The sequence below is a fragment of the Dermacentor variabilis genome, chromosome 4 (assembly GCF_050947875.1).
Source record: "Dermacentor variabilis isolate Ectoservices chromosome 4, ASM5094787v1, whole genome shotgun sequence".
NCBI classification, from domain to species: domain Eukaryota; kingdom Metazoa; phylum Arthropoda; class Arachnida; order Ixodida; family Ixodidae; genus Dermacentor; species Dermacentor variabilis.
Window position 1 is genome coordinate 138472643 of NC_134571.1, and position 25743 is coordinate 138498385.

At 49.3% G+C, this 25743-nt stretch overlaps 1 protein-coding gene across 1 annotated transcript in view; it reads left to right on the top strand.

Moving 5' to 3' along the window:
- The first annotated feature begins 3908 nt into the window (after positions 1-3908).
- LOC142579841 (uncharacterized) overlaps positions 3909-25743 on the top strand; it is a 73544-nt gene continuing 51709 nt past the window's right edge. The window contains exons 1-4 of the mRNA XM_075690441.1: positions 3909-4181; positions 5026-5410; positions 7471-7678; positions 20269-20472. Of these exons, the coding sequence (XP_075546556.1) occupies positions 3966-4181; positions 5026-5410; positions 7471-7678; positions 20269-20472 (1013 nt within the window). The 5' untranslated portion in view covers positions 3909-3965. The remainder of the gene's footprint in view (positions 4182-5025; positions 5411-7470; positions 7679-20268; positions 20473-25743) is intronic.

Below are 25743 nucleotides of genomic sequence, written 5' to 3' on the forward strand. Positions count from 1 at the left end.
GGGGCAGCGGGGCGCGCCGCTTTTCACGGCGCTCGACGTTTCTGCGCAGGCGCGAGTAAGAGCGCGTGCGAGAGAGAAAATCTGGGGGCCTTTGCTCCTTGAATATGTGAGTGTGCCTAGGCACATCGGAGGAGGTTTCTTAACGCGGGTTGTATGCGTTTGTCCCCTAGGCATGCCGGCATTGCGGAGTGCAGTCCAGTTTACGCTCCGCCGCTGGCTGCCCACGCGGTGAGCCAGTGGGCACGGACGCCCCATTTGGTGATCGTTTTGTCTGAAGGGGCAAGGTTCTGACTGGTGTTGTACAAGTCACGGGTCGCTTTTTTAGTGGCGACGATAGATTGCATTTTTTTACAAGCACTGCTCCAGGAAGGTACATGTAACCGACAAACGGAGGCCTCACGAGAGCGCCTGAGGTTATATTAAAGCAGGTGGCGCAGCATCTCCGGGGCACCCAAGCGGTAACGGGGGATCATAGCTGGTAGCAGGGCGGCCCGTGGGTTGCGGCCGCGGAGGCCGAAGCGTGCCAGGGAATTTTCTCATAAAAAATTGGCTGTCCGCCGATCTTATACTCCCCTGGCACGCGGAGGCCTCTGTGAGCCCCAACCCATGGACCTGTCGGGGTTCTAGCTTTGATGTCCCCGTTGCCGCTTTGGTGTCCTGGAGGTGCCACCAATAATGCGAAATAATGACACGTTGTTTTAATTAGTAAAAAACGCGATTGAATAAATATAATTCCGTCGAGCCGCCAACTTGCGATGATAAGTTCCCCACTACCGCGCCCCGCGACTTCTGCCGGCACGCCTAGGGACAAGCGACACAATACGCGCTAAGAAACTCTTCCGTAGTGCCTAGGCAGAGTCGTATATTTAAGGAGCAAACGTCCCCACATTTCCTTTCTCGCACCCGCTCTTACTCGCGCATGCACGCAAACGTCCGTCGTCTCCACAAGTGCCACGCCCCGCTGCACCTGTAGCTAGGTAATCGGAAACACGCGCTTCCGGGTTCGTCTAGTGATAACGTCGTCCTGGCGCACCGTACGCGGTGCGTGCGAGCGAAAGCATGTGACGGCACGCGCGCAAGGGGAGGACGCGCGCTTGGCACCGAGGAAGGGGAGGGATGGGGGGGGGAGGGAGGGAGGCGTTGTACTTCGGAGGCGCGCGGACTTATCTAGAAAGCTGTCTGGTTAGGGGGCGCATTATAGGTAGGTCGACGGCTCGTAGTTTTGCGTGCGCTGTGTTCTCGCCACTCAGTTCGCGTTTAAGCGATAGATAGAGAGACCGAAGGTGACTTCGGTCGCTGCTGCTGCCGCGATTCCTCACGCCAGCGTTTTTGACAGCGAGCCTCCGCGGTGATCGAGTGTGAAGTGTTCATGTTTGCCATTGGGCTCTGACACTATACTAGGTAATTTAGATAAGAAGCGAATGTTTACAACGCGGCGTTCTACACCGGCGGCTGCTGCGTATGACACGGCCGCGCGAGCCCTGTCTTGAATACGCTCGGCGATGCGAAGCCTATTCCGTATTACTCCATTCTGTAGATAGCACTCAACGCTCTGGAGGCTAGAGAGACTTCCTGCAGTGGCTTTGTTCGCACTAGGATGTAGTTCGATGTTTTCTGAGCGCAATTGTGTAGGTAACTGTTCTTTATATAGGCTCTGTATTGAATGGAACATGTTTTAATCCTCAGAAACAAACGCACCGTATTATGCGGCTGCTATATAATGCTTTTATATATAATTCGTGTTTTTTTGTTTTGCGCACGTCAGCCGCGTTCACGAGGTGAAGCGTCGCTAACTTTTTTACATCCGCAACTAACATAACATACACTCACTGCACAAGCCATTGCATATTTACTTAGCAAGGCTTGAGACATGGGTAGATGAGTTATGCAAGTCGTTAAATGTTAGTAAACGTGTAGCACTAGTCTTTCCGTTAACTGCGTAGGTGCGTATATCTCTACAACGCGGGCAGGAAATCGTTAAGTTGACTCAGTCATGTACCGCGGTCTTAAGTGCGATGGAAAGCTCGCATGGCGCAGTCCCATTTAACATATTACAACAAAGGCAGAACGAGCCGTAGCTTTGCTGCGCCGGCTCAGTCACCGTCGCTCTGGACTACGCTGGGATACGTTACTGATTATAACATTTTTTTTAATTATGATTCTTTAAAGTGGCCACTGAACCGTCTGAATTTTTCGTCGTATCGTGGTCGAGATTACACAGCACTCAGACAATATTTGTGCAAGCACAGTTATAACAAAAGAATGTGTCCATACGTAAAATTTGCCATTCGAACGACACCTTTACAGACTATAAAATTGAGTTCGAAGACATATTTCCAAATCATGCTTAAACTATTGCCTAGCAGGCATCTAATTAATATGTCACAACACTACCTACACCAGCCAACATAACAGCCAACACTGACAACATAAGAGCCACTGACACTTCTGCGTGCGGTGAGAAAGCAGGAGTGGGGACGTTATTTGAATTTCTTCAACAGTCTTGCTCTCTTCGCCTTCCAGACTTCGCACCCATATTTCAGGCAGAGTTATTAGCAATTGCATTCTCATTACGAAAGCTTCCCCAAAATGGCTCATCAGCTGGTATTGTGACGGACTCGCCGTCTATATGCACAACACTTACTGTATCTTCAAGTTCAAGAATTTTGCGAACGTTTTGTTCTATTGTTCCTTCGAACTTACGGCATCTATACTTGCTTTGGGTACGGGGACATCGTGGGTTGAACTTGAAAGAAATAGCCTATTCACTCACTAGATAATCCCTCACTGCCTTGTCATATCTGTTCTGCCGAAGTCAGCTGATGTAAACGCGGACAGTACAGACATTTCTATATATCTCAGTATTCCGCAAAATCCATTCTGACATCGTCTTCCGAGTTCCACCTTTTCTTTTTTTTTTCCCGTGGAATAATAATTGGTGTCCTTCAGGGCGATTGGAAGTTTCTTTTACAAAATTGAGATGTCGTATACCGCTTCTGAATTTTAACTTATACCGGTCTGGTCTCGCTATGTACTCTCTATGCTCTTTTTGCAATGAACTTGAATTTATTGAGAATTTTTTTTTCTTGTGCCGGCGATCTTTTCAAAAAAGAAAACGCTTGGAAATTTCATTTCGACAACTCGCGCTCTCGCTATAACCTTGCGAACAATTCTTTCTTTTGGGCGACTTCACTGGGACCCAGCCACAGGGATGCATTTCTCGCACTTTACAATTTTATTAGTGAGACAAAAAGAGTACCTTGCTGAATTTCTAAAATTATCTACGATTTCTTTTATTTCACTTCATCTGTTAATTGTTCTATGTCAAAATTCTTTCCAGTATTTTTTCATTTCTAAATTATAATTCTTTAACACACGATCTGCGTTGAATATTTAGTTTTTCTTTTAGTTATGAACATACTTGAAAACACTTGCTTCTTAGCGAATCCCCCGTGCTGGGTATGCGCCACCGTTTGGAAACAAGACAAGAGCCTGATGAACTGGGACATCAAATAACAAAATAATAAGCGCAAGCGGACAAAGAATTGATCCCTGCGGTATACCTCTCATCTGTGTACACGTACCCAAAGTCACCCCATACCTTAGACAAAAGAAGTGACTACTAGCAAGAAACTCTTTTATCCGGACCACATATACACGACAACAGCACAGCTCACTAACTTAGAAATTAAATGCGTCTGTCTGACCGGCGGTTCTTCATCGTTAAATTACAGTACGTACCGTAAATTGACATCACAACTTGTACGTGTCCCTTCGATCAATGCCCTGCTGTGGTTATATCTTCCCTTTCTTTTGTTACATCACCAAACTCTGGCACGAAAGTGACTTCGTGCGGAAGAAGAAGAGACATTTCTAGAAGAAGCAGAAGAAGAAGAAGAAGAAGAAGAAAACGCGACAGCTCTGATCGTCCCCAGAGTCCCTGGCCGGCCGAGACCAAGTCACAGATGCCGTCACGGTCAACTGAACCGATTGGGCAGACCGCCGAGCGTGAAGGAGGAGTGGTTCACCAGGATGAACGTCCGGACAGATGGTGGCCACCAAGCCCAAGCGGTCCCCGGAGAGTACGTCGCTCTGCAGGCAGCGTTGAATTGGCGTGTCGGAAGCCAGTGTCAGGCCAATCGTTTCTGAGTGACGAGGTCGTGCAACGACTGCGTACCCTGGTGAGTCGCACGGCGCAGAAATCCGGGAGTGAGTTCAGAAAGCTGTTCGTTTGTAAATGTTGTTTCGCACTGGCTATCGGCAATCGCTAATGAAATGTGCAACATCAGGATTAGCTGACGTCTGCTCTTAAGAACAGTTCTACGCTAAGAATTTTATTTTTTCAGAATACGAGCCCTAAATAACAGCTGCATATACCAGCATCGTAACTAGGAGTTCATGTTTCATAGGATTTGCGGATACCACCGTAGCTTGAGTGCGCGTCCATTTAGCACCGTGCTCAACTAGCACCTCCTCGTCTATGTTATACAGCCATACAGTTGTACAGCCCTCTCTCAAGCCCTTCAATGCTTCTGCGACAAAGAACAGTGCACGTTATTTTTTCTTAACTTGCCCTAAATCATTTAACATACCGCGCTGTGCCCTCAACCAGCGATATAAATGCTGCGCATGGCCTGCCGCTCGTCCTGAACGCCAGCTTTACACAAGGCCACCTATGGCCGCTGGCGCAAAGCAGTCTGATGACGCCATCTGGTTTCAGCCGCACGAACTGGTTGCAGTAAAGCGTCTGTACAGTCGGCAACGCAATCTCAACGGTTTCATTTGCTTCATCGAAAGTATGTAGGACTTCAGAATACTAGTATTCAACTGAGCTGTAGCTGGTTCTTTGCTTCAGCCGTTCAGCTGTTCAGTTCATGTGTTCGAAGTCGCGTGGAATCGTAGTACTCACTTTAACTCTACGACCCGTTGCGGGTCCTTCGCGCTATGCGTGATTCCTTAGCAAATGTATTGACGCGAGCACAGCCAAATGAGTGCGAGCGAGATTGCTGCCTGCCAACAACGCAGGCGAGGGAAGGCGCGCGCGGTCGCAGCCCCAGGACGGAGCGGCTCCTGCGCCGTGGGGTCCGCCTCCAGACTTTCGTCCTGTGCGCTGTGCTCGGAGCCGCTGCACTGCTGGCCTCGCTGGTGGTGTACTTCGTGTTCCGAGGAACCGCGGCACACCGAGAGCTGGCACGCGCCGCCTGGTGCCAGAGCGCGGCATGCGACTTGCTTGCGAGATCTGTGCTGAGCCAACTGAACCGGAACGTCGACCCCTGCCACGACATCCAGGCGCACGTCTGCAGTCGCTTGAAGTGGGACAGCGACCTGACCACGGACACTGACACCGATATGATGCGCCAGTGGTACAGGCGCGGCGCCATCTTCCTCGAGACCAAAGCAACACCCGAAGGTCAGTGGTCTGCAACTTCTTGAATGCAATTAAGTTACGCCGTTAAACAAATGCAGTCGCCTTTGGACGTATGCGGCTGCAGCTCAGCGCATTTTCATCTCATCGTCGCTATAAAACACGAATCGCATTATGCTGCTAAAGGGTAGCACGCGAAGTGTAGGTCCCTTAAATCCTGCATATATGCATTGAAAAGGTAAGGTTTTGGCGTGCTCATTTCTTTACTGTACACCGGCTTTGTTCACGTCTTTCATTGTCGCTGTGTTGTGCGCTGGTCTGAAAGAAAGCATGTAAATGCTTGCGCACCACAATAAGGGAGAGAGGGGGGGGGGGGGAACGCGAGACCGTTGCTGAGGTGTGTTCTGCGCTCGCCGGCCACAGCTTGCGTATGGCGCAGTAGCGTAAGGAGGGGTTTACCGGAGCGCCATATGGTGCCTCGATGTGCGCCCGTCAGCGGAGAGCGCGCGCCTCGACGCACTCTACCACATTTAAATGCCATCGCGTATCATGGATAATCTGGGGAACGCCCTACTCTACTGCTTAAATCATGTAAACGCGGTTTACGTCGCCTGTAATACGAGGAATTCATGTGGCAAAATGACACTACAGTTCGCGCACCGTGAAACGGCGCGCGCGAGAAAGCGCCAGTGCCTTGAGGCAGGTAGAATTGAAGTCGCGACAAGCCGATGCTCAACGGCTGGTTCATAAGTGCACGATTGACGGTAAAGGGAGAGTTCAAATTCAAACACACAATGCGGTTGCCACTCGAAGTCCCTGGCCGCGACACGCTGAAGTCGAAAGGGGAAACGGAGTTGCTAGAATGTGACGCAAAAACGCTGTGCCATAGCATGCATCCGAAGCAGACAGTTTCTCCGCTGCCACTATAGAGATCGAGCGGCGGATTGTGCAGGAGGAATTTAATCTTAAACACGTCTGGCGATTCACTTGAAGGCTTGCAATGCATAGTTTATGTTTACTTTAACGATATATGAGCAGAGATTCCTGTTGAGGGGTTTTTCCGCGTCTCTCTGTTGTCAATTTCGTTGACAGAGATAGGGTGACCGACGTTCTAGGCACGAAAGGCGAGGTCGCATCGTTATCTTGAAGCGGGGAAATATGCAGACAGGTTGTAGAGGCCGCGCTTATACGTCCGCATTATGGCGTAAAGAAGCGTTCCAGTTACAGCTGCTATTGGTTGTATAATGAAAAAAGTCGCGGTATCTCCCGGACGTCTAAGCATCGACTGCGATAGAAAGTTAGGAAAGAGCTATATGAAGCAAGGATAGTAGTTTTACCGGTCTTATAATCTTTTGAACATTCGCTTACCAACTAAGTTAAGGAGCATGGTGACACGCGCGCACAAGCAACATGGACACATCTTACTCGATGACAGCGCACAATGGCTGTCAAAACGCTGGAGCGAGGAAGCGGCAGCGAGCGAATTGACATGTCCTGGATTTTGCTTCAAGGCGAACCATGCGGCGACAACACAGCGCATACGAAACTATCAGCACTCAGCGCACTCTGTCCCCATCGCAGATAACTTTCAATATGGGGCTGTTGATCATTGTGCTTGGTTCCCGGTAGGGTTTAGTCGACGCGCGCTCCTTCAGCTGCGTGCAGTTACCGACTCATAGATACATTTTCTGATTTCGCGCGCTTTCTTTAGAGCCCCGAAACAAGAGCATCAGCACTTATTTTCAGAAGAAACATAATTCAATTAGGTGTTTCTCAATACACTATACAGCTTCTACATTGACGATATCGAGCTGCGTTTAAGCAATGCTTAAACGCTATATAATTACCTACTGTGAATTAATGAATTAAGCTCATAGTAAATATTACCCTGCGTTGCTGAAGAGGGCAATCGACAATAGTGCTTTGGTTTCATTCGTGTATCGCATGCACACCTTTTTCTTTCTGTCTTTTGATAGGGTCGGCAGAACCTAGCTAAAACACCTGTATGCCGTCCTATACACGCGTGAAACGAAGTGTGATCGGCAAAGTGATTCGGAGCCAGCCCATGTGAGCTTGAGGGGGCTGACCGTCTCTTCACCTCGCAGCGGCGTTTTCCCTTTACCGTGCCTGCATGAACCCGGACAAAAACGACGTCGCCCATCTGGCGGCGTTTATGCGGGAACGAGGCCTCCTGTGGCCCGAGTACGGCTCTTCTGGTCGTCATGCGCTCTACGTGGTCCTCGACCTGCTAATCAATTGGGGCGTACCCTTCTGGTTCGAAATGAGCCTACGCCGGCTGCCCAACGAGTCGAGGTAAGCAGTGGGAAGCCCGTCTCGAAGCGCGACTGTATTATTTCTATTTCTACTTTTGCGGGGCCCTATATCTTTGGAAGTGAAAGTTAGCGGACGTTGCATGAGGTAGGCATAGCGAGCCAAATATGGCAGATAAAGTTAGAGGATACATCGAGGAGCTTTATAAATAGCTATGGGATCCAAAGTCGGGTCGACCCATCGGGTGAGCGTGCGAAAGAACACAAAAGCAGTATATGAGTTCACATTCAATGTGGGTTTCACGCATGCGCAATACCCCTAGTGCTAGTTGTTGGTGAGCTACTTATTAAACTCCCTGATGGGGACGCTATCGGCCAAGCGTACGTACGAAAGCTCAAAAAGTGCACAAATATTTAGTCGCCCTCCCGGCCCTGCAAAAGTGGATGTCCAGCGAAGCTGTTGAGAACCACTCTTACAACTGGTGAAGGGGGGGGGGGTATGTATGCTTGCGATGAGCCTCTTGGGAACGAGGTTCATCAATTTTGGCAGCACGCCGCCGCTGGTCGTATCGCCGTTTCTTTTCCCTTTGCCGCTCCTCGTATTCACGCTATATACTCCTCGGAAGTCGTAACTATGCGTTGCCTACTCATAGCGGTGCTGCAACAACAATGAAATCAGTTGCAAGGCTGGTTCCTTTACATATGAAAAGCTTCTGACGTCATTGCCCACTTCGCACGCTGCCGTCGCCGTGGCAGCTTGCACAACAGTAATCTGGGGCACCTGTACCAAGCAACAACCCTGTACCAAGCAACACTACAGCGCCGCGCTGACTAGTACACGCACGCGTACGGTGTAAGGATTGGGGGCTCGATCCCATCGCTCGTAATCAGTTGTCAAGATTGGAGTCGGGCATGAATTAGAAGGTAGCTGGCCCATGCCGTCGTCCAACTCATCTACGCTGAGGACGTTGTTGGAGGGAAGGACTGCTTCTCATCGGGAACGAGGAATAGAGGTTTATTTACAGTATCTACATAACGACGTTGCAGTTCATCAGTCTAACATGACTGCGAGAGACGGTACACTGAGCAGTCGCACAACAGCGGTTTATAAACACTCGGTCCTCCCTCGATCCCAAGGTGAGGGAAACGTTTGACCAGGAGACGAGCCGCCTTTTTGCGAGAGGGATTACACACACACCCGCACAGGTTCACGGTCCTCCCCGAGGGCAGACGGCCTCCGCAGAACTCGGAGCTGACCCCCGCAGTGCGGCCGCCGTGGTGTCCATTGTCTTGCGTCTTGAACGGCGCGTGGGAAGGGGCCGCCGTAGACGTTCCCACGGCAACTCCCCCGCTCATAGCAGATCAGGGGGGCGGTGACGGGTTCAGGCACAAAGCCTGTTTCGTCGAACTCGGCTCCAGCGACGGAGCGTCGAGGACGCCCGTATTGTTCTCCACACACAGTCGACTTCGTGACGCCGTGGCTAGAGGTTTGCGGTGGCGTTCCAAGAAAAGTTACCGCCTCTCTAGCAACTGGCTGGCAAAACTTGCACTTCAGCGGGCCCTTCTTAAAAGGAAGCTGAGAGGTTTTCCAGAAAAAATGAGTGAACATGTGTACATAATGGTTTTCAACCCTCCGAATTCGAATATCGTATCGAAATTGAGCGAAAGAAAGCGCAAATATATTTTATTTTGACGAAAAGTGCAGCAGCGGACACGCCCAGCTCGCGCGTCTCGTTTCCGCCTGTGATTGGTCGGGCGCCTCGTGACGTCAACTCTAGTGACCGACCGCTCCCGCTACACATGAAGCGCGGTGCCAGTAGTTTGGTGCTGTAATGTAAAATTGAGGAGAGACTGCGTTTTTCTGAGGAGTTCGGCGTTACTCCCTACATGTACGAGCCGATTGCGAAGAGCCGGCCTCTCGAAGAAGCAAACCATGCTGGTGCGAGCAGTGCTTTCGACGCGAACGAAAGCGAAGTCTTGGGATCTCCTCGTGTTGGAAATGCTCTTTGGTGAGTATGTTTTTTGCAAAGCGATCTAGTGATCTCGCCGATCTTTCGCCGATCTAGTGAGCTTGTTTCCGGTCAAACAACTGCAGTGTTGTGTTCCTGCATGCCTCCACGTGGAACGTAAGCGGGGATGCGATCGTCGGCATTTGTGCGCTGTCCAAAGCTGTCGGCAATCTACAAAGACGGTTTAAACGCGTGTAAAGCTTCCCGGTTCATGCAGTACGTGTAGTGACCTTCATCTGTGCGCCATCCGCACACTACTCGTAACCGAAGTCGTAAAGCCGGCGAATTCCGTCGGCTACGTGAGACGGTCGGTTTCTCGCTGCGCGTGAGAGAAGGGGGGAGCGTAGCGTCCTGGCGTGCGCCGGCTTTCCAGCACATGCAAACTGGCCTTGACAAAAGCTGAAAGCTGGCCTTGACAGCGGTGACGAGCTCCTTGTGTACGCGAACACTGACGGCACTGCGCCGGGCCTTAGACGAGCCGACTTGACTGGCAAACCCAACGCACGTTTTAATCATAAATTCTCGTGATAATCGTCGTCACGGAAGTGGTTGGAGCACAGCACTGTTGTTCTTGAGAGCTTGAAATTCTTTCGCTTCACAGCAGCCTCCCACTTCGTTAAAATCTTCTGGTCTTGTGGGAAGCAATGGAAGACAACATCGTCGCGGCCGCTGGTGCTCGTGCAACCGTAGGCTGCACAGAAAGCCGGCATGATCGGCCCACTACTTCAGTTGATGCTGCGCACGTTGACTACCACTCTACATACACGCAGACGCACCAACAAAGGAATGCAGGGTCGATCGAAGCAGATTACGATGGCACGCACGCAGAAACAAGCACGGTCAGGCACGGTCGCGCAGGCTGCGAAGAAACAAAACACTAGAGTTGACGTCACAACACCGCGGTTTCCGGTCTCCGCTCGCATCGTCAGCGTCAGCAGCAGCGCGCGGCATTCGACGGGCGGCGGAGCTACAGCGCAATTTTAACCGATGATTACGTCGCTCCTAATTCAAAAAAAAAAAACCCCAAATTTTACCTACATGGTTTATAAGGTTCCCCTATCCGTGTATGAGCGTCTTATTGAATGCGACAGACTCTTCAGCTTCCGTTAGCCGCGCCTCCACGGCCGGGAAAATCTCGACTATCCAACGCTGACAACCTCTGGGCAGGAAGAGAACTGCTGGTGGCCAGAGAGTGATGCCTTGGCTCGCAGCGACCACTTGTGTAATGATGTCACCACCCCAACATATCCAACAAGGACAGGTAACTGCAAAACGAACCCCACAACACGGCTCTGCGCCGAGATGACGTACCTTGGATCTCACTTAAGACCCGCTAGGCTTCAAAGATAACATAAGTGCAGACACAAGAAATGCTGCATTTCGCTATGCCAATTTTTTAAGCAATTTCGCGCTGACAAATTCAGCAATCATGGAGGGAATCCTGCTAAATGAGAGGGGATCTTCTTGACTTAACAAGATTAACGATAGTAGCCCTAAAATTTAGGCGGGACCCTTAAACGCAGAATTCAAATTAGCCTGCTCAAACCATCCGCATTGCTATGCAACTTTCTCTTCTTATATCTAACGGAGACGTTGTACTCTTGGAGAATGAGGCTCCATCGGAGCAAGCGGCCATTTTTTTTTTTTTGTGACATTTGATTGAGCCAGGTCAGAGGACGGTCTCGACGATGAACCTCGCTCCTTACAAGTAGCACGATAACTTCTGGGCGGCCAAAACTAAACAAACGCATTCCTTCTCTGAAGCGCTGTAGGCTTCCTCTCTTACATTTAGTTTACGGCTGGCATAGAGGATATGATGCTCCTCGTTATCGTCGCCGACCTGACTAAGTACCACGCCCATACCTCTGTCGCTTGCGTCGCATTGAACTATAAATTCCTTTGTGTAGTCTGGCGCGCGAAGCACAGGACGAGAAACCAATAGCGTTTTCAAACTTTGGAAAGCGTTCTCTTTGTCCTTATCCCAGTGTACGCTACTCGGTGCTCCCTTTCGGAGGGCGTCCGTTAATGGACTCGCCATTTGCGAGTAATTCGGAATGTACCGTGGATAGTACCCTCAAGTCCCAAAAATGAACGAAGGTCTGTTTTCGTGCGCGGCTGAGAAAATTCTCCAATCGTAGCTATTTTCAGCTCGGCCGGCCGTCTCGTGCCCTGGCCGACAACATGGCCCAGATAAGTAATCTGTGAACACCCAAATCTACGCTTTCCCGCTTTCATCGTTAAGCCGGCTTCCTTCTACCGTGAGAAGACTGAGGTGCGATGCGTGTTGTTCCCAGCTGTCAGAAAAAATTGCTACACCATCAACATATGACAAGGCGAACTCTTGCAAGTCTTTTAGGACAATATCCATTAACTTAGAGAAGCTAAACGGCGCGTTCTTCAGCCGGAAGGTGAGTGCGAGAGGGCGAAAAGTTCCTATAGGTGAGATAAATGCGGCATAGCGGCTGGCACTTTCTGAAAAGGGAACTTGCCCGTACCCCCGTACGAGATCTATAGTTGAAATGTATTTAGCAGCGCTAACTCTTTCAATTCGTTCCTCAATGTTGGGTATCGGGTACAGCAGATCCCTAGTGATGGCATTTAACTTCCTGTAGCCAACACACAGACGAGGGCCCTTGTTAGGGGTTTCTACCAGTACTAGCGGTGACGTGCAGTCACTCTCAGCGGGCTCAATAACTCCCAACTCTAGCATGCGCTGTATCTCTGCCTCCATAATCTCTCTCTGTCTTGGATACACCCTGTAAGGCTTTGACCTTACGGGTTCGGTTGATGTCAGCTCTATTTCATGCGTTATTAGTCCGGTTCTAGGTGGCCGATCGCTGAATCTGTCGAGATATTCCCCTAACACCCCTTTTAGCTCATCTAGCTGCTCGGGTCTTAGAGCGTGCGAGCTTACCGAAGGTTTTACTACTTCTTCTAGGCTGATTTCAGAGTTGGGGGTCGCCCTATACTCCTTAAACTTGGTACTAGTGCCATCCTGCTCTTTGATGGTACAGTTAACGACTCCGCTCCGCTCTATATACGGCTTCATCAAATTGCGGTGACATATCCTCACCTCCTTCCTTCGACCGGGCATTTTCAGAGCATAGTTAGTGTCTGAAAGTTTGTGCAACACTTTAACGGGCCCGTCCCAGTGAACTTCAAGCTTGTTCTTTCTTGAAGGTTTGAGGATCATTACCTGGTCTCCGGCGTTAAACGTACGAAGCCTCACATTCTTGTCGTAATAGAATTTGGCGTTCTTTTGAGCTACTCCCATGTTCTTTTCGACTAGTTCTTGGGTTGTGCTTAGCCGTTCCAGCAGATTTAGCGTGTATTCAACCACTGTTGGACTCCCCGCTCTTTCCTCCCACATCTCCCTTAACATTCTCAGTGGAGAACGGAGTGTCCTCCCATACACTAGTTCTGCTGGCGAGAACCCTGTAGCCTCATGTGGAACCGTTCGCAAAGCAAACAAAGTTGCCGGCAGACAGTTCTCCCAGTCCTCCTTATGCTCGTAACAGAGCGTACGCAAAACTCGCTTAAGCACTGAATGCCACCTCTCTACACTGTTTGACTGAGGGTGATAGACGGAACTGTGTATCAACTTTACCTCGCACTTTTGCAAGAATGTGGAAGTCAGTGCGCTGGTGAATACTGACCCTTGATCTGCCTGGGTGATAGACGGAACTGTGTATCAACTTGACCCCGCACTTTTGCAAGAATGTAGAAGTCAGTGCGCTGGTGAATACTCACCCTTGATCCGCCTGAATTTCGGCTGGAAACCGAACTCGTGCAAATGCTGTCAAAAGCGCGTCTACTACTTCGGTCGAGTTGAGCTCTCTCACAGGGATTGCTTTTGGAAACATTGTAGCCGGACACAGCATGGTAAACAAGTACCTGTAAACCGATTTTTTTGTTGGTAGAGGCCATACCGTGTCTATCACAAGGCGTCTGGAAGGTTCTGTTATTAAGGGCACTACCTTTAGTGGAGCTTTCCATGTCTCTCCTGGTTTACCCGAGCGCTGGTGGGCGTCGCATGATCTTACAAAGTTTTCTACGTCTTTGAAACAGCCAGGCCAGTAGTATTCCACAAGCAATCTTTCCTTTGATTTGTTTATGCCTAGGTGGCCGGACCACCCATTTCCATGACAGAGACTCAAAAGGTCCTCCCTGTACTTTGTATAGGTACGACTAACTGATCTAAAATCCTACCCTTTCGATCTCTGTAGTGCCCATACAACAATCCTCCTCTCTCATGTCTCTCACGTTGCGCCTAGCAATGTCTTCTTTAGCTGTGTGATGTAATTTAGCTAAGCTCTCATCATTCTTTTGCTCGGCTGCCAGTGACACTCTATCCCCACGTAAGAGCTGATCAAAGTTCTTTGAGGCCAGTGATAATAACGACCCTGTCTCGCTTGCGATTGCGTCAGCTTGCTTTTCCTGCAGGCTTGAACTTTGACACTCTGGTGATACGCTCTCATTGAGCTGGTCAGCTGGTAGGCTTTCCTCAACTGTTTCTTTTTTTTTTTTGTCCCTCGGGCCTAGCTCGGAATCGGGTGTTGAAGTTATCCCTTTTTCTGCTTCCGCTGGAGCAGCTTCTGCATTTTCAGCCGAAAGCGATGCGATTTTACGAGCTTGGCCTCGGGTCAATGCCTGTACTATGCCCTCTCCCAGTTTAAGCCCTTTTTCATGCAGTTACGGATTTGAACGATTCGAAAAAATGTAAGGGTGCTGCAGTGACAAAAATTTGGAAACTGCAGCCTCGGTCACTAGCTCCCCGAATGGTCCACTGATTTTGACTTTGGCCATGGGCAGACACACGCTTTGTTCTTCTACAACCTGTTTGATCCATGCTACTTCTCAGTGAAGTCATCTACCGTCACGTAAGACGGATGGACTATGTCCATCGTGGCGGCACTGTCTCGCAGCACCCTGCATAGTTTGCCAATAACTTGCAGGTCGTGAAAATATGGGCTTAAAAGTTCCATATTCTCGTCTTTTTCATCCACGTAGGAGAAAACTACGCTAGGCTTCCGGCAGTTTACAGCTATATATCCCAGTTTGTCGCCTTTATAACAGCGGATTGGTCTGAAAGATTCGAATTTTCTTTTCTTCTTTTTTGGTACTGTTTCCCCGTTTGATTTCTCCTCGCTCTTTTCTGGGGGCTTTTCCTCTCCGTCTACAGGTTCAGGTCCTCTAGTCTGCGAACCCTTTTTGAACGGAAATGGTTTCCGTGGTCCATTTCGGCCGTCCCAATTTCCGTCCTCGACGTTCAACTTTCTACGCGTTGCGTACTCTTCGGCTAATTCAGCCACCCTTTTCATAGTGTTTACTTTCCCTCTGTCTCACACCCACAGCTTCACAGATGGTGGGATGCTTTTGTAGAACTGCTCTAGACACATGCATTCAATGATCCTGTCTCTGCTGTCGTACGCTTCCGCACTTTTCAGCCACTCGACTAGGCTGGCCTTTAAGCCGTATGCAAACTCCGGATACCCCTCACTATCTTTCTTGCCTGTGCTTCTAAACCTTTGCGGAAAAGCTTCGGCTGATAGGCGGTATTACTTCAGAAGACTGGCCTTGACCTTCGCATAATCATATGCATCTCCCGCACTGAGTCTGGCGATTACCTCTGCAGCCTTTCACGGCAACATAGACAGCAACCGCTTTGGCCATGTACTCTGACTGAAGTTCATCTTCTCGCAAGTCCTTTCAAAATTGCTTAGGAACAAGCCTATGTCGGTCCCGACCTCAAATGGCTTTAATAGCCTATTCATGCGGTATGATTCTGCCTCACTTGATCGTCCCAGAGCCCCTTCACTTCCTTGAGACAACTCCAAACGTTTGCTTTCAAGTTCAGGTTGCATTTTTCTTAACTCGCGATCTTTATCGCGTTCCTCTCTCTCTCTGTCCCGTTCTTCTCTCTCTCTGTCCCGTTTCTCTCTTATTTTTTCAGAAGTTCCAACTCCATTTCAATTTCTTCCTCACTGGCCTGTTCGGAAATTAGTTCCAATAATTCCGATTTTAGCGTTTCCTTGAGTACATCTAAGCCCAGTTCCTCACCAACAATAAATTCGTCTCTCAGCAGTTTCTAAAGAAAGCCATTTGAGGTCGGGACCGACATAGGCTTGTTCCTAAGCAATTTTGAAAGGACTTGCGAGAAGATGAACTTCAGTCAGAGTACATGGCCAAAGTGGTTGCTGTCTATGTTGCCGTGTGAGGCTGCAGAGGTCATCGCCAGACTCAGTGCGGGAGATGCATATGCTTATGCGAAGATCAAGGCCAGTCTTCTGAAGTAATACAGCCTATCAGCCGAAGCTTTTCCGCAAAGGTTTAGAAGCACAGGCAAGAAAGATAGCGAGGGGTATCCGGAGTTTGCATACGGCTTAAAGGCCAACCTAGTCGAGTGGCTGAAAAGTGCGGAAGCGTACGACAGCAGAGACAGGATCATTGAATGCATGTGTCTAGAGCAGTTTTACAAAAGCATCCCACCATCTGTGAAGCTGTGGGTGCGAGACAGAGGGAATGTAAACTCCATGATTGCTGCTTTACTGCCTTGGTCCGGCTCGCTAAATCTAGCTAGGAAAATAGAGCCTAGCTAACACTCAACAATCTTGTTTCCCTACTGTTCTAAACAGAACAACCACAAAATGAAGCCTAGAGAGTCAAAGCAAGAACCAAGCAGTCACCGCAGACACAGCACCACGTCGCAAAGTCCGTCTCACTGCTGTCAGCCAGTCGTTACAGTTGCAGGACGATCCCACCGCTGCCATCAGTAGTAAGGATTGGGGGCTCAATCCCATCGCTGGTAATCAGTTGTCAAGATTGGAGTCGGGCATGAATTAGAAGGTAGCTGGCCCATGCCGTCGTCCAACTTATCCACGCTGAGGACGTTGTTGAAGGGAAGGACTGCTTCTCATCGAGAACGAGGAATAGGGGTTTATGTACAGTTTATTTAAGGACGATACAGTTCATCAGTCTAGCATGACTGCGAGAGAAGCTACACTGAGCAGCCGCACAACAGCGGTTTATAAACACTCGGTCCTCCCTCGATCCCAAGGTGAGGGAAACGTTCGACCAGGAGACGAGCGGCCTTTTTGCGAGAGGGATTACACACACACCCACACAGGTTCACGGTCCTCCCCGAGGGCAGACGGCCTTCGCAGAACTCGGAGCTGACCCCCGCAGTGCGGCCGCCGTGGTGTCCATTGTCTTGCGTCTTGAACGGCGCGTGGGAAGGGGCCGCCGTAGACGTTCCCACGGCAACTCCCCCGCTCATAGCAGATCAGGGGGGCGGTGACGGGTTCAGGCACAAAGCCTGTTTCGTCGAACTCGGCTCCAGCGACGGAGCGTCGAGGACGCCCGTATTGTTCTCCACACACAGTCGACTTCGTGACGCCGTGGCTAGAGGTTTGAGGTGGCGTTCCAAGAAGGGTTGCCGCCGCTGTCGCAACTGGCTGGCAGAACTTGCACTTTAGCGGGCCGTTCTTAACAACGGCCGCTTCGACAACTCACACAAAATATGGCGGTGGTGCGGCGCGGGCCTGTTCAAAGGGTGTCACTACCCTGTACGGCAGGAGACGGCGCTGACATCGAGGCAGCCAACAGCAATTCTTACCTGGAAATTTATGCGGGGAGCGCTGCGTGCTTCGCGTTGTTAACAGGACCGCCTTATCATCAATTATGTCATTTGGATATTTGTTTTGTGTTTGTTCTTTATTCAAACGAATGCGGTGCCGTATGTAGTGTGCATGGTACCAAACATGTATGCACTTTCCGCTTCATTCGCTGAAGGCTTTCTTTTTCTTTTCCCGAGGACATTGCCGGGAAAAATCCCGGCTAAGTAGAGGCTAAAAGCTTCGCTGTAATAGATTAAGTGGAGTTTGGGCTTTGCCCATGCATTCGGCACTTCCTTTGACTCTTCACTTGGGCAAGCTCCACTTGTGTACTTTATTTGTAAAGCTCTCTAATTCTACAGCCGGTCTTAGTATGTACCTTAATTCAAGACGATGCACGTACACTTAGATCATAGAGGCGAACATAAAGAATATCTAGATGTCGGCACTGTGACAATTAACGTTCGTGAGGTATTTTCCAGGTAGCTCCCGCACCGTTGGGCTTCTGCAAAGCGTTTTGAAATAGATCATCGTTTTTGTGTGCGTTGTTGCGAAGTCGGGGGCCCCGGCGGCCGCAAAAGTTCCATGGCTGGCGCAGCGCCACGTGCCACATGCTAAGAGAGAGTGAGGTCCAGAGCGGTGTGCAAGTGACGATAAAAAAGTTACAGTTACGTTTCCCTTCGGTCAACCCGGCTGACGCGCAAGCCTATGAATGCTATGGCGCACACGACGCTATAGGCCCTCGGTTCGCCTAGACGTCCACATCGCGGAGCTGGTCTGGGCTGGTGCTGGTGCTGGTGGGCCGGTGCTGGTGCTGGGCTGGTGCTGCCGCGCCATACGCAGCAGCCGCTGGAGTAGAACGCCCCGTTCAAACATTCGCTTACTATCTAAATTACCTAGCATGTTGTCGGAACCCGCAGGCAAACATGAACACTTCACACTCGATGACTGCGGCAGCAGCAGCGAGCGAAGTGACCTTCGTGCTGTCTATCGCTTCAATGCAAACCGAGCGGTGAGAACACAACAGCGCACGTAAAGCTACAGCCGTCGGCCCACCTAGACTGAGCCCCCAAAGCAGATCGCTTTAAAGATAAAGCCTGAGCGACCATGGCCGACCGTGCACGCTCGGCCGAAGTACAATGCCCCTCCTCCCTCTCCTCCCCCGGTGCCATGCGCGTGACGGAATATAGTGCGCTTCCTCCCCTTGAGCACGCGAGATTTAGCCGCCATCGACGGCTCACCGTCGCACGCTTTCATTCGCACGCACAACGTACGGCACGCGAGGAAGATGTTATCACGGGACTAACCCGGAGGTATGCATCGCAAAGAAAATGAATAGCAACTGCCAGACAAGGTCTACTTAGAACAGCTCCGCCCTCTTTCCTCCTCCGCGACGCTTCGACTCGTTTCTCCATCCTCACTTCGCCCAACGTTAGCTACACATTCCTCTAGGTGGCGTTACTTTGCCAAGTGCTCTGCGCGCTCCTTCGTACTTTCCTCGGCGCGGGACTCTTTTCAGCTCGAGATTCCTCGTTCGCTTGCTAGACGGCTCATACAGACACCGCAGATTTCGCGGGCTGCTCAGTTACGCTTGCGCGTAAAAAGGTTTATGCACAAATTTGCATGATGGTTTGCAAGAACGGCTCCTTGATTATTGGAGCACACCACATGCTAAATTGTATGTTCGAGCGTTCTCACAACACTAAAGATGCGCTTCTTAAGCACTTCGTTTCCCCATCTCAATTTGGCTCGCTGAGTATGCGCCACTGAGTATGCGGCAAGCAAGGGCAGCGTTCGCAGGCACTTGTGTGCCACGCTTCTCATCTCGTATGCCACGCGCGGAGTTCTCAAGAGCGCCACTATATGGCGCAGCAAGTCCAGAAGGAAGCGCGAGAGAACAGCCTAGTTGCCGCATGACGCGTTTCCAGGTGTTCGCGCGCACTGGCACGCCAAGCATTTCAGAGGTCACGCGCAGGCTTCACAGCCGCACCACTAGATGGCGTCGAGTGTTCTTGGGGAAGCGCGAAAGATGGTTCCCGATGCAGTACACGCCTCATAAATAACTCGCTTCGACGGTGGCGATACATTGTGTCGCTATATTGATTCAATGCTAAGGGCGCATTACCTTCGACAGTCATAGTGATATGGGTTCTTCCGATTTTCTTAAAATATAGTAGGAATACGTTGCCGATCAATTAACGAGGCTGCTTTGAACACATGAGCCAGATATTGTGGCACTGCCTGTAGGAAGGAACTTACTGTGCGTTGTCAAAACCAGGGAAAAAGCGCTTGCTCTCGCTTCCTCAATGTTCTCATGCAGTGTCACCGCAAACAGTCGGGCCAACAAAAGCTATTGGCTGACTTTGTGATCACCGAAAATATTCTAATTAGTAATATAATTATTGCTCATTTGAGTCATATAATGAACATATATATTTGTTATCAAAAAAGAAGACTAAAAGTCCATTTCATCTTTGCACTGCCGGTCTAGACACGACAGTTGCGCGTTGCTGCGCCTACTGCGCATGGCGTCCGAGATGAAAAGTTTGCCGCCACTAACCTTCTCGCCGCCGAGACGTTCATCCTTTGGGCGGAGCCATCGTGGCATTGAATGACACTGCTCACTTGCGCCCCCTTGCGGTCTGCCCTGTGGAGCCTCCAGCGCGCTAACGGAAATGTGACGAGAAAGCTGGACATCGATCCAATAACTACGTCTAATTTCGCTTGTGCTCGAAGAATTCGAAACAAAAATTGCAGCGGAAGATTCGTAAGGCAGCGTAATTAATGGTTATTTCAATTTACGATTAGTTGAATAAGTGTTTCAGGGCCCCTTTAATACAGTACGCTGCCAGGCGACACGGCGGCACACGTGGCCCAGGTAAGGTATCGTCATGTGGCGACATTTTAGCGTGCTAAAGCGCTCTCTACATCGCTGCTGCACTAACGTGCTCCGGTTTACGCATTCGCGCATTTCCCTATACGCTCACCTGGCGTGCGCCCCGTCGTTGCAGGTACAGCCTGTACATCAACTACGTCAATACGATGGACACGTGGCAGCGGCGAAAGCAAGTGTCGGCCGACGCGGGATTCTTGAAGAGCTACGCCAGCGACCTGTACAGCGTGTTCGGGGCCTCCGAGGCTGCGCGTTCCCGCATCCCGACGCTGCTGCGACAGGAGGCCGTCATGCACGACGTCATCGTGTCGCCCGAAGTGCGGTCTGTGCACACGTGGAGGCTAAGTTATTCAACGCCGATGAGCTCGATCCTTTCTCGAGTTACCTTCGAAAGCGCGAGCCCTATCGAAGAAAACCGTTAACACCCATGTCTCATAACACCGCATGAACTTAGTGCCGTCCCGTACAAAAACTCACATGCTCCCAATTGTCATATGGGGCACGTCCCGTATGGCACCGATATGAGCGTTATGGGGATCCCACGTCAAAACACGCGCGTTCCCGCATATCATACGGGGAGCGTGCGCAATACGATATATGGGAACATGCGGACTATTACATGAGATCCACATAGGTTCATATTGTTACGTTGCGATGTGACTTCTGCAAAATAACAATATGACTATGTTGAACTCGCCCCATTGTTATATGGAAACATACGGGTTATGGTACAAGAGTCCCTTATGTTCCTGCAGATATCATAAGGGATGTGTGACATATAGGAATAAAAAGGTGTTTACGAGGGCTTTTAGGGCTGTATATAAAGGCTGTTCTTTTGCGAGAACATACAGTCTTATTATTTTGCAATAATGCCGTACGTTCGCATAAGATTATTGGCTGTGAGATTTATGCATTTATTCGATAGGGAAGGGGCTATAAGAAAGCGTAGACATGCGGCAATATGAATATATGTGACACCTAGAAGACGTGTAATATAGGAAGAAGACATGAAGGAGCTTTGATGAAAATAGAATTTCCCAAGTTGCACTTGCTGGCCATGTTCCGTAAGGCACCCATTTTAACGCATCGGTCAAAGGCAACATTTCCTTTTATGGCCGTTAGTTATATGCAAAGCGACTATATGACTTGGTACTTGCGCACGAAGCGCTTTAGAAAAAGTTAACAGCGACTTTAGCGCACGCTAAAGGGGATGAAGTCGAAAGCCTGCCCACTCACAATACATTATTTACATCATATGACATTTTCATTCTAATGCGTTGTTCCTTTCTATTATTTGTTTTCTCCCACCAAAGGCCGTGGGTTCGAGTTCCTTAACACTACCTTAATTAACTGTGTCTAAATTAACTTCGCCATAATTAACACCAATGTCATGGGTTCGACTCCCACTAAATCTAGTCATGGGTTCGGCTCTGGACCTTCACAATGTCAACTGGAATCCAACTTGAAGACACTGCTGGTTCGCCCGTATTTCCAAGGGTGTTCGACTCCCGTCAAAGGTCGTGGGTCTTAGTTATTTATTATTATTATTATCCTCAGCCTGGCTACGCCCACTGCAGGGCAAGGACCTCTACCATACTTCTCCAACTACTCCGGTCATTTACTAATTGTGGCCATGCCGTCCCTGCAAACTTCTTAATCTCATCCGCCCACCTAACTTTCTGCCGCCCCCTGCTAGGCTTCCCTTCTCTTGGAATGCAGTCCGTAACCCTTAATCACCATTGCTTATCTTCCCTCATCATTACACGTCCTGCCCAGGCCAATTTTTTTTTCTTGATTTCAAAGATGTCATTAGCTCGCGTTTGTTCCCTCACCCAACCTGCTCTATTCTTATCCCCTTAACGTTACACTCCTCATTCTTCTTTTCGTAGCTCGTTGCGTCGTCTTCAATTTAAGTAGACCCCTTTTCGTAAGACTCCAGGTTTCTGCCCCGTAGGTGAGTACTGGTAAGACACAGCTATTATACACTTTTCTCTTGAGGGATGAAGGCAACCTGCTGTTCATGATCTGAGAATGCCTGCCAAACGCACTCCAGCCCATTCTTATTCGTCTGATTATTTCAGTCTCATGATCCGGATTCGCGGTCACTACCTGCCCTAAGCAGATGTATTCCCTTACCACTTCCAGTGCCTCGCTACCTATCGGAAACTGCTGATCTCTTCCGAGATTGTTAAACATGAGTTTTCTGCAGATTAATTTTCAGACCCACCCTTCTGCTTTGCCTCTCCAGGTCAGTGAGCATGCATTGCAGTTGGTCTCCTGAGTTACTAAGCAAGGCACTATCATCAGCGAATCGCAAGTTACTGAGGTATTCTCTATTAACTCTTATCCCCAAGTCTTCCCAATCCAGGTCTCTGAATACCTCCTGCATACACGCTGGGAATAGCATTGGAGAGATCGTATCTCCCTGCTTGACGCCTTTCTTTATGGGGATTTTGTAGCTTTCTTTATGTAGGACTACGGCGGCTGTGGAGCCGCTATAGATATCTTTCAGTATTTTTACATACGGCTCGTCTGGAGGCCGTAAGGCCTCCATGACTGCTAAGGTTTCGACTGAATCAAACGCTTTCTCGTAATCAATAAAAGCTATATATAAGGGTTGGTCATGTTCCGCACATATCTCTATCCCCTCATTGATAGTGTGAATATGGTCTATTGTTGAGTAGCCTTGACGAAATCCTGCCTGGTCCTTTGGTTGACAGAAGTCTGAGGTGTTCCTGATTCTATTTCCGATTTCAGTAAATAATTTGTCGGTAACGGACAGTAAGGTGATCGGCCTATAATTCTTCAACACTTTGGCGTCCCCTTTCTTATGGATTAGGATTATGTTAGCGTTCTTCCAAGATTCCGGTACGCTCGAGGTCATGAGGCATTGCGTATACAGGGTGGCCAGTTTTTCTAGAACATTATGCCCACCATCCTTCAACAAATCAGCTGTTACCTGATCCTTCCCCGCTGCCTTCCCCCTTTGCATAGCTCTCAAGGCTTTCCTTACTTCTTCCGGCGTTACTTGTCGGATTTGAAATTCCTCTAGAGTATTCTGTCTTCCATTGGCGTCGTGGGTGCCACTGGTACTGTATAAATCTCTATAGAACTCCTCAGCCACTTGAACTATCTGATCCATATTAGTAATGATATTGCCGGCTTTGTGTCTTAACGCATACATCTGATTCTTGCCTATTCCTAGTTTCTTCTGCACTGATTTCAGGCTTCCTCCGTTCCTGAGAGGATGTTCAATTCTATCCATATTATACTTCCTTATGTCAGCTGTCTTACGCTTGCTGATTAACTTGGAAAGTTCTGCCAGTTCTATTCTAGTTGTAGGGTTGGAGGCTTTCATACATTGGCGTTTCTTAACAAGATCTTCCGTCTCCTGCGATAGCTTACTAATATCCTGTCTAACGAAGTTACCACCGACTTCTATTGCACACTCCTTAATGATGCCCATAAGATTGTCGTTCATTACTTCAACACTAAGATCCTCTTCCTGAGTTAAACCCGAATACCTGTTCTGTAGGTTGATCCGGAATTCCTCTATTTTCCCTCTTACCGCTAACTCATCGATCGGCTTCTTATGTACCAGTTTCTTCCGTTCCCTCCTCAAGTCTAGGTTAATTCGAGATCTTCATCCTATGGTCACTACAGCGCACCTTGCCGAGCACTTCCACATCTGGTATGATGCCAGGGTTAGCGCAGAGTATAAAGTCTATTTCATTTCTAGTCTCGCTATTCGGGCTCCTCCACGTCCATTTTCGGCTATCCCGCTTGCTGAAGAAGGTATTCATTATCCGCATCTTATTCTGTTCTGCAAAGTCAACTAATTACTCTCCCCTGCTATTCCTAGTGCCTATGCCATATTCCCCCACTGCCTAGTCTCCAGCCTGCTTCCTGCCTATTCTGGCATTGAAGTCGCCCATCACTATAGTTTATTTTGTTTCGACTTTACCCATCGCCGATTCCACATCTTCATAGAAGCTTTCGACTTGCTGGTCATCATGATTGGATGCAGGCGCGCGGACCTGTACGACCTTTAATTTGTACATCTTATTAAGTTTCACAAGACCTGCCACCCTCTCGTCAATGCTATAGAGTTCCTGTATGTTACCAGCTATATTCTTATTAATCAGGAATCCGACTCCTAGTTCTCGTCTCTCAGCTAAATCCTGGTAGAGCACAGGACGTTCCCGCTTTTTAGCACTGTATATGCTTCATTTGTCCTCCTAACCTCACTGAGCCCTATTATATCCCATTTAACGCCCACTAATTCCTCCAATAGAACTGCTAGACTCGTCTCACTAGATAACGTTCTAGCGTTAAACGTTGCCAGGTTCAAATTCCAATGGCGGCCTCTCCGGACCCAGAGATTCTTCTGCTGCGTCACAGGTCTGACCGCCGCCGTGGTCAGTAGCTTCGCAGCTGCTGGGGACTGAGGGCCGGGGTTTGATTGTTCTATTCATATAGGAGGTTGTGGCCAAGTACTGCACCAGGGTGGCCAATCCTGCTCTGGTGAGGGAGTGCTTACCGGTTCTGGTCACCGGAATCAGGCCGCACTCCAGGCCTGTTTATGCAATTTTATCAACACGCGGATTTTTTTTTAACCCGGTGGAAAATTGCGCGGTACCGGGATTTGAACCACGGTCTCCTTGCACGCAAGGCGGATGCTCTACATCCACGCCATCGCTGCACCTTAATTAAATTCGCCTTAATTAGCACCATAGGTAGTGGTTTCGACTCCTACGAAAGCTGGAGGGTGCGACTCCCTATGAATTTTGGTGCTGTAACTACGGATGCCCAACGCCAGACGTCGGATTTTTTGTCCCATGAGCCGTCTAAGGCTTTCGCCTTAATAAGTCTTGCTATTGGCCTATGCGGTCGTACCAGTTTGTACTTCAACAGGATACTTTTATTTCAGCACACAGGCAGTGCCACCGCCCTGTGGCTAAGCAAAACTGCTACACAACTTTGTACTTAAGTACGAAGTACCAAAGCTGACTGTTGTCCTCGGCGCGTGCGTTGATACCATTTCGTACTTAAGCTCGAAGTACTGTAGCATTTTGTACCTAAGCACGAAGGCACTGTAGCAATTTTTCAAGACTTCCTAACGGTTTTTGAAGGTCTGAGTTGCAATTTTCTTGCCTGTTTGTTAATGCGAAAGCATTATTTTGCTCATTGATAAACCCCGTGTTCAACAGCAAGCCGTGACAGAAAAATGGCACATAAATTACGTCATCTTCATCTAACCAAAAAAAAAAAAGAATTGCTGGCTCTCCCGTAATCGAGAGTAGATGGAAGCATAAAATGGCTACTGGCAAAGCACATTAGTTGTAAATGATACGAGCCACAATCTTAAAATGGGTGCGATGCATGGTCGCAACGGCACACCCCACCATATCACACTGCGCCACGCCATACAGTGCACTGGTCCATACGGACGCTGCCCTGCTAGAAGAAGAAAACCGGTTGAAGGAGGCACAACAAGCAGCGAAGCCCGTCGGCCAACGACTACAGCATCCCCCTAGAGTGTGAAGTGAAGTTCGCCTACGAACCCGATGAAGGAATGACGTGTCCCCACCAT